Source organism: Sus scrofa, chromosome 6 (genome assembly GCF_000003025.6).
Source record: "Sus scrofa isolate TJ Tabasco breed Duroc chromosome 6, Sscrofa11.1, whole genome shotgun sequence".
NCBI classification, from domain to species: Eukaryota; Metazoa; Chordata; class Mammalia; order Artiodactyla; family Suidae; genus Sus; species Sus scrofa.
The window spans coordinates 145,625,077-145,641,125 of record NC_010448.4 but is presented as its reverse complement, the minus strand read 5'-3'; the positions used below and the strand labels follow the sequence as shown (position 1 = coordinate 145,641,125).

At 38.2% G+C, this 16,049-nt stretch overlaps 1 protein-coding gene across 18 annotated transcripts in view; it reads left to right on the top strand.

Moving 5' to 3' along the window:
* MIER1 (MIER1 transcriptional regulator) overlaps positions 1–16,049 on the top strand; it is a 70,445-nt gene that overhangs the window by 38,938 nt on the left and 15,458 nt on the right. For all 18 annotated transcript variants that reach the window (XR_002345160.1, XR_002345159.1, XM_021096499.1 and 15 more), the window contains one exon: positions 13,365–13,516. Coding sequence is in view for 16 of the 18 variants with exons in the window: in XM_021096499.1 (XP_020952158.1) it covers positions 13,365–13,516 (152 nt within the window). In the remaining 2 variants the exon portion in view is untranslated. The remainder of the gene's footprint in view (positions 1–13,364; positions 13,517–16,049) is intronic.

Genomic DNA, 16,049 nt, shown 5'->3' with positions numbered 1-16,049 from the left:
ATTGCGTGAGAAGAAATGTGGTTTTTTTCTCTTTCTCCACTTTCCTTTATAGAAGTCTAGCCAAAACAAAAGAGTGAAAGAAATGTGAATGCTTCTTTGGTTTTAGATTATTAGATGACTTAAAACATTTCAGCTTTCATTTTTTTCATATTTTAAATATGTTGAATATACCCTTTTATAACCTTTATATTTTAAAAGGTTATTTTATGTCAGTAGAAGCTGTTGGACAAGATTTTTTAAAAAAACTCGAGTGAACAACTGATATAAAAAGAATGTTTGCTCCTGAAACTTTTAATATCTTACTAAAATTAAGTATTTTGATGTTTGTTTTTAAAATAATTTGGGAAAACAAATGTATACATAAATTTTATTTTTGTCCTAATGTAAGTCATAAATAATAAACACTTCCAAAAAAAGAAGAATTCACTTTGGAAGAGTTCCAGAGAGAGAGGAGAGAGAGTGTTTTAATGAGTTCATGTGCAATGACATTACTCAGTATTAGAAGTCTTTACTTATTTCTCTTATTTCAGTATTCTTTTCCATTTTCAGCTTACATATGCAGAGCTTATGGGAGTTGTAAAGTCTTTCTTCATTTGTTTTCTTTTTAGCATTCCCTCCAAAACCTTCTTTTATGTTCTTAAGTATGCACCTCCTTTTAGGGCGCAGCAGCAGATCAAAGGCAGTTAAGGGGATACCACAAGCCAGTAAATTTTAGTGACAGAAGAAATGTTTTAAAACATCAGTAACAGCTTGTACTAACTTTCAAATAAATTTCTGCTACATATAGGAACGTATCAATATGAGTTACTTTGTTGTATGTTGAAATTCTGTGTACATACATGTTTGTGAATGTGTTGTGTGCAAAAATGAATGATCCCATTGGCTTTCGGTTTTTTCATGTGGCAGGTTAATATTATGGCTGAAATAGTTTTAATTATCTCTTAATATGTTTATCTTTGATTTTAGTATGTTTGTATTGTGAGATAATCACAGTGAATATATAGTCACGACATCTAACTTTTAATTAGAAATTTTGGTTTGATGTTTTCCGTTCTAACATAATTTTTTTTTTTGTCTTTTGAGGGCCTCATCTGCAGCATATGGAAGTTCCCAGGCTAAGTGTTGAACACCACAGCTACAGCAACACTAGATCCAAGCCCCGTCTGAGACCTATGCAACAGCTCATGACAACACCAGATCCTTAACCCACTGAGCAAGGCTAGAAATCAAACCTGACTAGGAATACTAGTCAGGTTTGTTACTGCTGAGCTACGAGGGGAACTCCCATTTTAACATAATTTTAGAAAGCAGTTATAATAATTTTTTTGGGCTCAGGAAAAGCTGTGATTTATGGAACTTTCTCACTTTAAAAATCTAAGCGTGTTTTATTGTATGAAGGTCAGATGGCATTTGCAGGATTACTGCCTTACTGTGGTTCAGGCGTTTCCCTCAGCTTTATAGTTCTAGGAATTCCAACTTTTGCCATGGTATCCAGATTTCATTTCCATTCACTTAGGTTACTCTGTACACACAAACCAAACTTTACCCCCATTTAACCAAGGGGTAAATGGCACTGTTAGAAAGAAAACTGTCAGGGAGTTCCCGTTGCAGTGCAGCGGAAACGAATCTGACCAAGAACCATGAGGTTGCAGCTTCGATCCCTGTCCTTGCTCAGTGGTTAAGGATCCGGTGTTGTCATGGGCTGTGGTGTAGGTCGCAGACGCAGCTCAGATCCCACATTGCTGTGGCTGTGGTGTAGGCCAGCGGCTGTAGCTCCGATTCGACCCCTGGCCTGGGAACTTCCATATGCCTCAGATGCGGCCCTAAAAACCAAAAACAAAAAAAAAAGAAGAAAGAAAACTGTCAAGGGGATGGTGCTGATTAGTGCATTTTTTCCTTCTAGAGTAAGTTCTGCAGGGTGTTCTTCCTTGGGTTGGTGAGCCCACTCAAAAGGGAGCATGTTTGGTTTGGGTGATTTTGATAAACAGTGCCACAAAATTTAAGATATCTTGATATCTACACTGTAAGGAATTATTTGACAGATGGATTTGAATTTTTCATTGCTATAAGGAATTTCTATTAGTGAATATCCTGAAGATGCATTGATAAACTTTTTCTCTTAAATTTTTTGCGAATTATCATGTATACTCAATAGAGTGTATTGTAATCATTTGTTTATTATTTTTGTATCCTTGATACCTAGGATGATCTTGTGACATATGAGGCACTTAATAAACATTTGGTCACTATGTTATTAGGTGGGTGCATAATAGTGTTAATAGAACCAATATGGAGTCAGTAAACTTGGATCAGTATCTAGGCATTTGGCCTTGGATGTGTTTCTTAACTACTCTTTTTCTCCTGATCTATAAAATAGCAATGCAGTATTTATGGAGGTTGTTGCAAGGATTTTCATGCGATGTTTTTATGTGTTGTGTTAGTGGTATAGTGTCTGTCACATAGAAAATGCTCAATACATGAATTAGTATTCAATAGATGATTAATCTTATCCATTATATTTGGTTTTATTATTCAGATTTTCAGGGGGTATCATTTTATTCTCGTTTGCTTCCAAATAACAAAAACTGAGTTTAGTTAGTTTTAGCAAAAAATAATTTCCCTGATTGTTTTACTGGGAAGTTCTGGCTGGTCTGGCTTCAAATATAATTGGATTCAGAGGGGTTTTTTTAATAATATCAGGTATCCCTCTCTCCTTCTGCCCATTATGTCAAACAAGCTAGGGTGCCTACTGGGAGTTCATGACTTAACACTTTTCACTGTTCTAGCCAGGAACCAGGAAAAATGACAACTTCCCCTTACTTGCTTTCTCCAGCAGAAGTCCTAGAGAAAGAGAAAGTCTACCTCTCTTGGTGCAGCTTGAGGCATACCCAGGCGGTGAATGAGTGCTCTGGCTTGCCCTGGCTCATTTATCTGTTCTTGGGCTCCAGGGAGCAGTGTCAGCCCTGCCTAGAGTGAATGGAAAGGTTAATTCCCAAAAAGGGGTCAGGCAGATGAAAAGCATGATTTTTCAAAGTTTTGTGAGTGTTTTATTGTTTCTCCTATGTAGTAAAAACTGCATAAACACTGCAGCTTTGTGATAATACTAAATAATTCAAGTATGGTAAACATCTCACAATGCTCAAGATCCTTCTCCCCAGACTGAGAATTATCTGGCCAAAGGTTTCAGTATTGCTGAGATTGCAAACCCTGGACTAAATTAGTTGAGAATTAGATAGACATAATTAGGAAAAGTCAAGAGACAATAATAAGGTATTCCCAAATTTTCATACTGGCATAAGTTTTAGACTAAATTATGGATAGGACTTATTAAGCAGTGAATAGCAAAGGACCACATGAATGTTGTTTCTAATGAACATTTGGTGAATTATTGATTGAGTTGCTTATGGGGAAAATGAACACATGCATTACTGTTAATTGATGATGATACTGTTGAAATGGGCAGTTAAGTTAATCTACACATAGAATAAGCTCAGCTAGACAACTTAAAATTCATGTCATTAATCACTGACTTTTAAGAATGCGGAAGTTTCTATTTTAAACCTCATTATTACACCTTGCTGATTATGTTTCAGCATTTTCATCTTCATAATATATTGATTAAATAGAAGTTTTAACTTGAGCATTAAAAATAGAATGACAACCTTTTTTGACCTCTTTTTTCTAAACTGAAACTGGAGATTAATTTATTAATTTAGGAGTTTCCCCCTTGGGGCTCAGCAGGTTAAGAACCCAGCTAGTATACATGATGATTCAGGTTCAATACCTGGTCTCGCTCAGTTAAAGGACCCGACGTTGCCGTGAGCCCTGGTGTAGGTCACAGACGTGGCTCAGATTTTGCATTGCTGTAAGCCGGCAGCTGCAGCTCCAGTTCGACCCCTAGCCTAGGAACTTCCGTGTGCTTGGATGTGCTCCTGGGGGAAAAAATTTATTCATGTATTTATTCACTTTTATTCATATTCACTGGGAATCAATTTTCCAGATTGCAGAAGTTTATGATTTTGTGGTGGTAGTTTCTGTTTTCTACATTTCCACCCCCACCCTCAGTACACACATAATGAACTTTGTTAAACAATCTATCTGATACATTTAATTCAGCTACTTAAAATGCCATGAGTACTTCCCTAGTTAACCTGTGTTAATTTACTGTGTGAGTTCCCACCTTTCTAACTCTCACTTATTTATAATCATTTGTAAATTATATCTTTCAGTAACATAAGGGGGATATATTTATGATTGCCTTTTTTATGGTTGCTTTTTAAAAGTTCTAATATTTAGGCTTGATAATTCATTAGAATGGAATAGTTTCAGGAGTTCCTGTTGTGGCGCAGTGGTTAACGAATCCGACTAGGAACCATGAGGTTGCGGGTTCGGTCCCTGCCCTTGCTCAGTGGGTTAATGATCCGGCGTTGCCATGAGCTGTGGTGTAGATTGCAGACGCGACTCGGATCCCGCGTTGCTGTGGCTCTGGCGTAGGCCGGAGGCTACAGCTCCGATGCGACCCCTAGCCTGGGAACCTCATATGCCGCGGGAGCGGCCCAAGAAATAGCAACAACAACAACAACAAAGACAAAAAAAGACCAAAAAAAAAAAAGAATGGAATAGTTTCAGAAGCTGCTTTTACATTGTAGTGGTTGTTAGCTTTCAAAATCCAGCATGTTCATGAGGCTGTATAATAAAGAGTATTATTTTCTTTCTGTAGCTGTCATATTTATAGAAATTCATGTCATTTATAGGGGTTATTTCTCCTGTATTTTAGGGTGTTTTATTATAATAGTAGAGTTCTGAATTTCTGATCTCTTGGCATGTAGTCATTCTAACTCAGAGAAAGACAGATCATACTGTATCACTTATATGTGGAAACTAATTTTTAAAGAGATAAAAAATTTATTTGCAAGATATTTAATAGTTTGTTGCCTATTTTATTTAGATTGTAGTCAAAAATGCTATTTTATTTAAAATGTAAACTTAACTGGAAAATAATTTGGTCAATTTCTGAAGCCAGGAAAGGCAGTATATAGTTTATTCTCTGAAAATGCTAATTGTTCTTGTCTCATTCTCATTTTTAGTGTGTTGTAAATGCATAAGTATCAAACTTTCAAGGTTAGGCTATCTGGCCTAGCTAGTCACGATTCTAGGGATCTGGCTTGTCATTGGTACCATCTGGCGATATTTGTGTACTCAGCTTAAATAGGGTTATCTCTTTCCTGTTGCTACTTGAGACTTGCAGATTGTTCTTGTTTCATAGGGCTAACATAGGGATATCTGACCAGGAGACCACTGGGAACTCAGGGACCCACCCTTTGTCATCTTCCCAAGTTAGGGTTTCCTTGTAAGGCCCTGTCCGTTTCCCATTCCCACTCCAGGAATAGAAGAACTACAGTCTGTTCCCTTTGGCAGACAGAGGCTAAACAGAGAAAAGAAGAGAATAGCAGTATATTATCCATATTCAGTTTATCACGGGAGTTTGATTGTACTTACAGTTTAATGTTTCACTAAAATTGTACCAGTAGGTTAGAAAAGGAATGAGGTTTACCAAGAAAAAATTTCCATAGATTGTCCTTTGAGCTGTACTCTTGGGAAACAAAGGCAGAATATTTGAAAATGTATGTGTGTGGTGGTGGGGGAATGGGTGCGGACAGGATTATGTTAATCTAATTATTTATTTCTTGCCTCCCCCCCCCCCAGGCCACACCACTGGCATATGGAAGTTCCCAGGCTAGGGGTCAAATCATAGCTACAATTGCTGGCCTACACCACAGCCACAGCAATGTGGGATCTGAGCCGCATCTGTGACCTATACCACAGCTCCCTCCCCCTTGGCAACCAGGAATCTCTTCTCTATGTCTGTAAGTCTGTTTCTATTTTGTAGATAGAGTCATCTGTGTAGTATTTTAGATTCCACATGTAAGTGATATCGTATGGTATTTGTCTTTCTCTTTCTGACTTCATTTAGTATGATAATCTCTACTTGTATCCATTTTGCTGCCAGTGGCATTTATTTCATTCATTTTTATGGCTGAGTAGTATTCCATTTCAGATATCTACCGCAACTTCTTAGTCCATTCTTCTGTTGGTGGCCATTTAGGTTGCTTCTGTGTCTTGACTATTTTGAGTAGTGCTGCAGTGAAAATATGGGTGCATGTATCTTTTTTTTTTTTTTAAAGTGGTCAAGTTTATTAAACTTTTCAGCCTTATTTTCTCATCTGTAGAGTGAGATGTTATGACAAATCATACATATCTCAAAGTTCTTCTGAGGATTAGAGAGTGACTGGCATTTTTTAAATTCAGTGAATTGTATTATATTTATAGTTGTACAACCATCATCACAACCTAAGTTTAGAACATTGCCATCCCAAACTCCAGTCCATTCCCTCCACCCCAGCTGTCTCCTTTGGTAACCCTAAGTTTTTCAAAGTCTGTGAGTCTTTTTCTATTCTGCAAATAAGTTCATTTATTATCTATAAAAGTCTTTTAGATTTTTATAGATTCCACATATAAGTGGTAGCATATGACATTGGTGTCTCAATGTCTGACTAATTTCATTTACATGATAATTACTAGGTCTAATTTGTTGCAGCAAATGCCACATTTCATTCCTTTTTATGGCTGAGTAATATTCCATTGTGTATATGTACCATATCTTCTTTATCTACTCTTCTGTCATTGGACATATTGTCTGTTTAGATCTTTGCCTACTTTTTGATGGGATCGTTTGTTTTTTGGTATTGAGCTTAATTTTGGAGGTTAATCCCTTGTCAGTCACTTCATTTGCAAATATTTTCTCCCATTCTGTGGGTTGTCTTTCGTTTTGTTGATGGTTCCCTTTGCTATGCAAAAACTTTTAATTAGTTTTTGTTTTTCTTGTCATTAGTCTAGGATGTGGATCTGAGAAGGTACTGCTGTGATTTATGTCAGAGAGTGTTAGGCCTATGTTTTCCTCTAAGTTTTATAGTATCTGGTGTATATTTGGGTCTTTAATCCATTTTGAGTTTATTTTTGTGCATGGTGTTAGGGAGTGTTCTAATTTCATTCTCTTACATGTAGCTGTCCAGTTTTCCCAGCACCACTATTGAAGGGACTGTCTTTTCTCCGTTGTATATTCTTGCCTCCTTTGTCGTAGATTAGTTGACCGTAGGTGCATGGATTTAATTCTAGGCTTTCTGTCCTGTTCCACTCATCTATATTTATGGTTTTGTGCCAGTACCATATGGTTTGGATGACTGTAGCTTTATAGTATAGTCTGAAGTCAGGGAGCCTGATTTCTCCAGTTCTCTTTTTCTTTCTCAGGGTGGCTTTGGCTATTCTGGGTCTTTTGTGCTTCCATACAAACTTTAAAATATTTTGTTCTAGTTCAGTGAAAAATGTCCTTGGTAATTTGATAGGGATTGCACTGAATCTGTCAATTGCCTTGAGTAATACAGTCATTTTGACAATATTGATTCTTCCAATACAAGAACATGGTTTATTTTTTCATCTTCGTGTGTCATCTTTGAATTCTTTCATCAGCACCTTACAGTTTTCAGAGTATAAGTCTTTTGTCTCAAGTAGGTTTATTCCTAGGTATTTTAAGAATAAAATAGTTTTACTTACTTTCCAATTTGAATTCCTTTTATTTCTTTTTCTTCTGTGATAACCATGGCTAGGACTTCCAAAACTATGTTGAATAGTAGTGATGAGAGCGGACATCTTTGTCTTGTTTCTGATCATAGTGGAAATTCTTTCAGATTCTTACTTTTCTTTTTTTTTTTGTCTTTTTGCTATTTCTTGGGCCGCTCCCGCGGCATATGGAGGTTCCCAGGCTAGGGGTCGAATCGGAGCTGTAGCCACCGGCCTATGCCAGAGCCACAACAACTCGGGATCCGAGCCACATCTGCAACCTACACCACAGCTCATGGCAACGCTGGATCGTTAACCCACTGAGCAAGGGCAGGGACCAAACCCACAACCTCATGGTTCCTGGTCAGATTCGTTAATCACTGCACCACGACGGGAACTCCCTCAGCTTCTTACTTTTGAGAGGAATGTTAGCTGCGGGTTTGTCACATATGGCCTTTATTATTTTGAGGTAGATTCCGTCTGTGCCTACTTTCTGAAAGGTTTTTATCAGAAATAGGGGTTTTGGATTTTGTCCAAAGCTTTTTCTGCATCTGTTGAGAGTATCATATGGTTTTTATTCTTCAGTTTGCTAATGTGGTGTATCATACTGATTGATTTCCGGATATTGAAAATTCCTTCCATCCCTGGGGTAATGATCATGGCATACGATCATGGTTTGCAAGTATTTTTTTGAGGGTTTTTGCATCTGATGTTCAGTAGTGATACTGGCCTGTAATTTTCTTCCTTGGTGGTATCTTTGTCTAGTTTTGGTATCAGGGTGATAGTGGCCTCACAGAATGAGTTTGAAAGTGTTCCTTCCTCTACAGTTTTTTGAAATAGTTGTGGAAGGATATGTGTTTACTCCTGTAAATTTTTTTTTTTTTTTGTCTTTTTTTTTGCTATTTCTTGGGCCGCTCCTGTGGCATATGGAGGTTCCTAGGCTAGGGGTCTAATCGGAGCTGTAGCTGCCAGCCTATGCCAGAGCCACAGCAACGCAGGATCCGAGCCGCGTCTGCGACCTACACCACAGCTCACGGCAACGCCGGATCGTTAACCCACTGAGCAAGGGCAGGGACCGAACCCGCAACCTCATGGTTCCTAGTCGGATTCGTTAACCACTGCGCCATGACGGGAACTCCTACTCCTGTAAATTTTTGGTAGAATTCACTTATGAAGCCATCTGGTCCAGGACTTTTGTTTGAAGTTTTTTACTGTTTGAATTTCAGTACATGCAATTGGTCTGTTCATCTTTTCTGTTTTGTCTTGGTTGAGGTTTGGAAGATTGTATTTTTCTAGGAATTTCTCTATTTCTTCTGGGTTGTCCATTTTATTGGCATATAGTTGCTTGTAGTAGTCTCTTATGGTCATTTGTATTTCTGTGATATCCATTGAAACTTTTTTCATTTCTTTTTCTTTCTTTCTTTCTTTTTTTTTTTTTTTTTTTTTTTTGCTTTTTAGGGTGGCACTTGCAGCATATGGAAGTTCCCAGACCAAGGTAGAATCAGAGCTGTAGCTGCTAACCTACACCACAGCTCATGGCAATGCCAAATCCCTGACCCACTGAGTGAGGCCAGGGATCAAACCTGCATTCTCATGGATCCTACTCAGGTTCATTACCACTGAACTCCCTTTCATTTCTAATTTTATTGATTTGAGTCCTGTCCCTTTTTTTCTTGATGAGCCTGGCTAAGGATTTATCAATTTTGTTGATCTTTTCAAAGAACCAGCTTTTAGTTTGTTTCACTGATCTTAATCTATGGTTTTTGTTGTTTCTGTTTCATTAATTACTTCTCTGATCTTTATGATTTCTTTCCTACTGTTAACTACTTTGGGTTTTGTCTGTTCCTCTTTCTCTAATTGCTTTCAGTGTAAAGTTAGGTTATTTATTTTTCTTATTTCTTGAGGTAGGCTTGTATTCCTATAAACGTCCCTCTTAGAACTGCTTTTGCTGCATCCCATAGGTTTTGGATTGTTATGTCTTTGTTGTCATTTGCTTCTACGTATTTTTAAATTTCCTGTTGGATTTCTTCAGTGATCCCATTAGTTGTTTAATTGCATGTTGTTTAGTGTCCATTTGTTTGTGTTTTTTGCATTTTTCTATTTTAAGGTCTTTATTCTTTATTTTAAGGTCTGTTTTGTCTAATATGAGTATTGTGACTCCTGCTTTCTTGTCATTTCCATTTGCATGAAATACCTTTTTCCATCCTCTCATTTTCAGTCTATGTGTGCCCTTTTCCATAAAGTGAATCTCTGGTAGGCTGCATACTGTAGGCTCTTGTTTTTAAATTCAGTCTGTCACTCTGTGTCTTTTAATTAGAGCATTGACTCCTTTGACATTTAAGGTAATTATTGATAGACGTGTTGTACTTATTGCCGTTTTAAACCTCGTTTTGCAGTTGTTTTGTTTCTCCTTTGTTTATTTCTTTTTCATTTTTTGTTCGGATGCTTTTATTTTATGCTTATGTTCTCTTCTTTTTGGTTTTTGTGACTGTATTGTTTGGTTTTGGTTTGTGGTTGCCCTGTTTTTCAAGTATGTTAACTCCTTTGTATCCTCTATCTGCTTGCTTTAGACTGATAGTCATATAGGCTCAAACACATTCTAAGAAAAGAGTCTAGAATTTCTTACTCTCCTTCCCCATATTTTATGATTTTGATGTCCTTTTTTACATCTTCATGTTTATCCTTTTGCTGTCCCTTATGTTCATCATCACTTTCACAAATAGGTTTTTTCTTCTTTTTGACCTGTGTTCTGGTTTATTTAAGTGATTGCCTTCCAACTGTGATTTCCTCCATCCTATTTTTTCTTACTTCTTTTTTATTTAGAGGAGCCCTTTCAGTATTTCTTTTAGAATGGGTTTAGTATTGCTGTACTCTTTTAGGTTTTTTTTGTTATTGTTGAAGAAATTCTTTATTTCTCCTATTTAAATGATGTTCTTTCTGGGTAGAGTATTCTAGGCTGCAAAAGTTGTCCCTTTTAGAACTTTGAATATATCTTGTCACTCTCTTCTGGTGTGTAGAGCTAATTAGCTCATTAATTTCTAGAGAAATTAGCTCATAGCCTTATGGGTGTTCCCTTATAATTAACTCTTTGTTTTTCTCTTGCTGCCTTTAGAATCCTCCCCTTATCTTTAACTTTTTCCATTTTTATTATAATATGTCTTGGTGTAGGTCCATTTGGATTCAACTTGTTTGGGGTTCTCTGTGCTTCCTCTATCTTAATATCTATTTCCTTCTTTAGATGTCAGAAGTTTCCAGACATAATTTCTTCAAATATATTTTCAATCCCCTTATTATTTTCTTCTTCTGGGATTTCTGTTATGTATAGATTGGCACGCTTTATATTATCCATAGAGCTCTTATATCACTTTCATGTTTTTATCTTTAGCTTTCTGTGTGCTGTCCTGATGGGGTGATTTCCATTATTCTGTCTTCACTTATTTGTTCCTCTCCATTATTCATTTTACTGTTCAATGCCTTTAGCACAGCTTTTGTTTCTGCAAATGAATTTTCTGATTTTTCTTGGATTCTCCTTATAGTATCTAGTTCTTTTTTAAAGTAATCTGCATTAATATCTATAGCCCTTCTTAATTCCTTCATTATTTTCATTACCTTCACTTTGAACTTGGTGTCTCTTAGACTGTAAAGGTCTGTTTCATTGTTTGCTTCTTTGGGGAAATTCTCCTGTTCTTCTAGCTGGGAATGGTTCCTGTGCCTCTTCATTTTGCTTATATTTTTCTTACTCTGTGAGTTTAGGGGAAACAACAATCTACTGTAGTCTTGGAGAGCTATTTACATGCAGGAACATCCCTAGGTAGCTTGTAGGGCTTACTGTTTTTTGGCATGAGGGCTGCTTTTGGTTTGGGTGCCTGCTGTGTTTTTCATTATACCCTTGATAGGGGATGTGTAGATGCACAGCTGTGTGTGCTTCCAGGGAGATGTGGGCAGCGCTTGGTCACTGGGCCCTTGGCAGTGGTGGTGACCCACAGGGGGTTGGAGGTATTGCCCAGGGCCCTTGGTAGCAGCACAGGCGGGTGTGTGCGTTTCCATGTGGGAATGGGGGCAGTGAACAGTGCTTGGTTTGCAGGGCCCTTGGGATGACTGAGGCAGCAGGAGGTGCCTGGCTACAGGACCCTCAGTGGTGGTGAACTGCATCTACCTCTGGAGTCAGAGATAGTTGTGCTGGTTTGTACCTACCCCTGTAGCCTATGAAAGAGGCGCCCTGCTTTCTGAGATCCCATGAGTGCACAAAGAACAAAGTTCCTTTGGCAGTCTCACCACCATCTCCATCCCCATCCCCACCCCCAGCTCTCCCCAACAATGGCACCTTGCTTCTCTGCTGGGCCCAGGCCTCCTCTCATACTCCCTTAGCCATGGCACACCACTCCTGAGTCCCTTCAGGCTGTTTCCACAGAACCAGTCTTAGTCCTCTCCCGAGGACTGACCTCCGAAGCCCAAGCCTCAGCACTCAGTCCCCACCTGAGTGTCTCAGGCTGGGGTGCACCGGGTGATGGTACCGATCAACTGCGTCTGTCTGGGTGCTGTGCTTTTCTCAAAGGCTTTGAGGCTCCCCTGCCCATCCCAGCTGATCTCCTCTTCAGTCAGTGGGCCTCTTGCAGGTCCCTCTCAAGAGTGCTGGTTCCATCCCCATTCCTTTTTTTCTCTCTCTCTTTTTTCTTTGGTTCTACCCAGTTATGTGGAGGATTTCTTGCCCTTTTTGGAAGTCTGAGGTCTTCTGTCAGCATTCAGCAGATGGTCTGTGAGACTCATTCTACATGTAAATATCTTTTTTGATATGTTTGTGAGTGAATGTGAATTCCAACATCCTACTTCTCTGCCATCTTGATCCCTTCCTACCTTTTCAGTTTTTATCCTGCTTGTTTAACAGCATTTAACCAGTTTATTTCTCTTTTAAACGTTTTCTTCCACTTGCTTCTTTGGTGCCACACTTTTGATATTTCTTCTATCTTGTGACCCTTCTTAATTTTGTCTGTATTTTCAACTTCCTCTCATTTAGAATTCCATAGGACTCTCATCTTACTAGGTTCTTCATTTCTTTCACTTTTTAAATTTTGATGAAATTTGGACTTTAATTTTCTTATAAGAGAAGTTGTGATGAAATGTAAATGCTTTTTTTAAAAAAATGGTGATTTTCATTTTTATAAAAATGGTTTATAATCAATGTTATATGTTTCAAGCATCATGGAAAAATGAAAAGATGTTAAGAAAAAATTGCCCAAATCTCACCACCAAGGGATGAGTATTGACATTTGGTGAGCATTCTTTTAGACATCCTTATTCGAAAATCATATAATATGTTGAACCTTACTAAGTATGTGTCAATTGTTATAATTGCTTTAAATCTTTGTAACCGTATATAATAGGGTTGTTTCCCCACTTTGCAGGTGATGCAGAGAGAAGGCAGGTAATTTGCCCAAGGTTATACATGTAGTAAGTGTTGATAGTGCTATTTAAACTAAAAGAGCTTGGAATTTGGTAAACTCAAGGTAAAAGTCAGACCAGATATGAAAGAGGCTTAACCGTGGTACCTGCCAGTTTAGATTGTGTACATCACTGAATGCTATAATTGTTACCCAAGAATAAAGTCAGACAAATAGTGGGGCCACAGTTTACCTCTCAGTTCTCAGAGTTTTGGCTCTAAATGTGAGTTATTTGTTCAGTAATATGTTTTAACACAAACTCTGATCAATTTTTGGCATTATTTTTAACACTATGTTTTACTAATTTAGTATATGAAAATGATGATCAGCTCCTGTGGGACCCTGAGTACTTACCAGAAGACAGAGTGATTGTATTTCTTAAGGATGCATCTAGAAGAACAGGTGATGAGAAAGGTGTAGAAGCAATTCCTGAAGGATCTCACATAAAAGACAATGAACAGGTACGTGAATAAGAAATAGCTTATACTTTTTCCCCAATATATCAGCCACATGCATTTTTTAATGTTGGTGCTGTCATATTTAGTGCTGCTATTCTCTCCACCAAAATTCTATTACAGGTGGTCACTGACTTAGGGGTAGTTCAGCTTAAAATTTTTTTACTTTTATGATGGTATGAAAGGCAGTATGCCTTCAGTAGAAACCACACTTCATATTTTGAATTTTAATCTTTCCCCGGGCTAGTGATGCTGGGCAGTGGCAGCAAGCCAAACCAGATCAACCAGGCAATCATGAGGGTAAACAATTAACACTATCCTGTTTTCCCTTTCAGTACAGTATTCAGTAAATTGCCTGAGATATTCAACACTTTATTATAAAATAGCCTTTGTGTTAGCTGATTTAGCCCAATTGTAAGCTAATGCAAATGTTGTGTTCTTTTTTTTTTTTTTTCAGGGCTGCACCTGCGGCATACAGAGGTTCCCAGACTAGGGGTCGAATCAGAGCTGTAGCTGCTGGCCTACAGCACAGCCGTAGCAACACGGGATCTAAGCCATAGGTGTGACCTACACCACAGCTCATAGCAACATGGATATTTAACCCACTGTGCCTCAACGGGAACTCCTGAAAAGGAAACTTTTTTATTAAGGCAGGTGGTGATCATAGAAACCACTGAAGGAGGCCAGATAATAGTCCAAGTGCTCCTATATGGAGTATGAAATACCAGGTACAAATATCTGCACCAAATCAATTGCAGTTACGCAAACTGAAATGAAGATAAATCTCCTAGAAACTGATCTGAACTACTGTTGTTTTTCTCAGTGTGAATATGTAATTTATTAACAAATATTTATTAATGTCATAGACAGGCTAAGAACTATTTTGGATTTTCTAAACTCCACTAGTGATTTGTGGCCCTTTAGTAAAATGCTGTTAAGTCATTGGAGTCACACATTCTCATTAGGTGCCCATATCCTTCATTGAGTCATGACGAGAACTCTGGTTACTTATCTTAAATGCATTTTCAATTTACAGTATTTTCAACTTGGGTTGGATTTTTTGGGACCCATTATAGGTAGAGGAAGCTCTGTAATGTCATCAACAGTGAATCTGAGGTTGTAACCAGCATAAGATATATAGTACTAACATAGTCATTGGTATGAATTCAGCTCAAAAATTTTTTGATATTTTATTTTGCATACATGTGTGTTTGTGTGTGTGTGCGCATATATATACATATATGCTGCACTGTAGCATGTGGAAGTTCCTGAGCCAGACTCAAACCCATGCCACAGCAGCAACCCAAGCCTGTGCAATGACAATGCCAAATTTTTTTTTTTTTTTTTTTTTGGTCTTTTTGCCTTTTCTAGGGCCACTTCTGTGGCATTTGGAGGTTCCCAGGCTAGGGGTGTAATTGGAGCTGTAGCCGTTGGCCTACACCAGAGCCACAGCAACGCGGGATCCGAGCCGCGTCTGCAACCTACACCACAGCTCACGGCAATGCCAGATCCTTAACCCACTGAGCAAGGCCAGGGATCAAACCCACAACCTCATGGTTCCTAGTCGAATTCGTTAACCATTGCGCCACAGCAGGAACTCCCTACAATACCAAATTCTTAACCCACTGCACCACAAGAGAACTGCGTCTGTGTATATTTTTTATTAGGCTTTTTGAACTTCCTCTGCATATTCCTAAGAATCTGTGCATGTCATCAATTTGGGAATACTTATCTGGGATAATGTTATTCTATATATGGTAGAACAGCCTACTGTGAATCTATCAGTATTACCTCCTATTTTACCTTTTTCACCAATGTTTTTCTTTTTTGATTTGTTTAAAATTATCTTAGAATAGGAAATAAAAAAACCAAAAAACAGAAAAGAAGGGATTTGTGATTATTGTAAAATGATTTATTTTTAATTCTTAATTCTTAGAATACCTTGGCCACCAATAGAATATTTGCTTGTCTTATTTTCTGCATGTTTAGAGGCAGCTAATTATTAGAAATGAATTTGGTTTTTTTTTAGTGTTCTTTTTTTCTTCTTTTTCTTTCTTTTCTTTTTTTTTAGGGTTGCGCCTATGGCATATTGAAGTTCTCAGGCTGGGGGTCAAATCTGAGCTGCAGCTGGTGGCCACGACCACAACAGTGCCAGATCCTTAACCCACTGAGTGAGGCCAGGGAGCAAATCCACATCCTCTTGGATTCTTGTCGGTTTTGTAACTGCTGAGCTACGATGGGAACTCCTCTTTGGTGTTCTTTATGTTGCATGTACTAGAATTATTTGTCCTCTAGAAAGGAAGAAAACAGTGGATTCTGGAAAAGCCTTTACTTTCTTAAGAAAATTGTAGCCTCTGGAGTTCCCATTGTGGCTCAGTGGTTAACAAATCTGACTAGGAACCATGAAGTTGTGGGTTCAATCCATGGCCTTGCTCAGTGGGTTAAGGATCCAGTATTGCCCTGAGCTGTGGTGTGGGTCACAGACGTGGCTCAGATCCTGCGTTGCTGTGGCTGTGGCGTAGGCCAGCAGCTGCAGCTC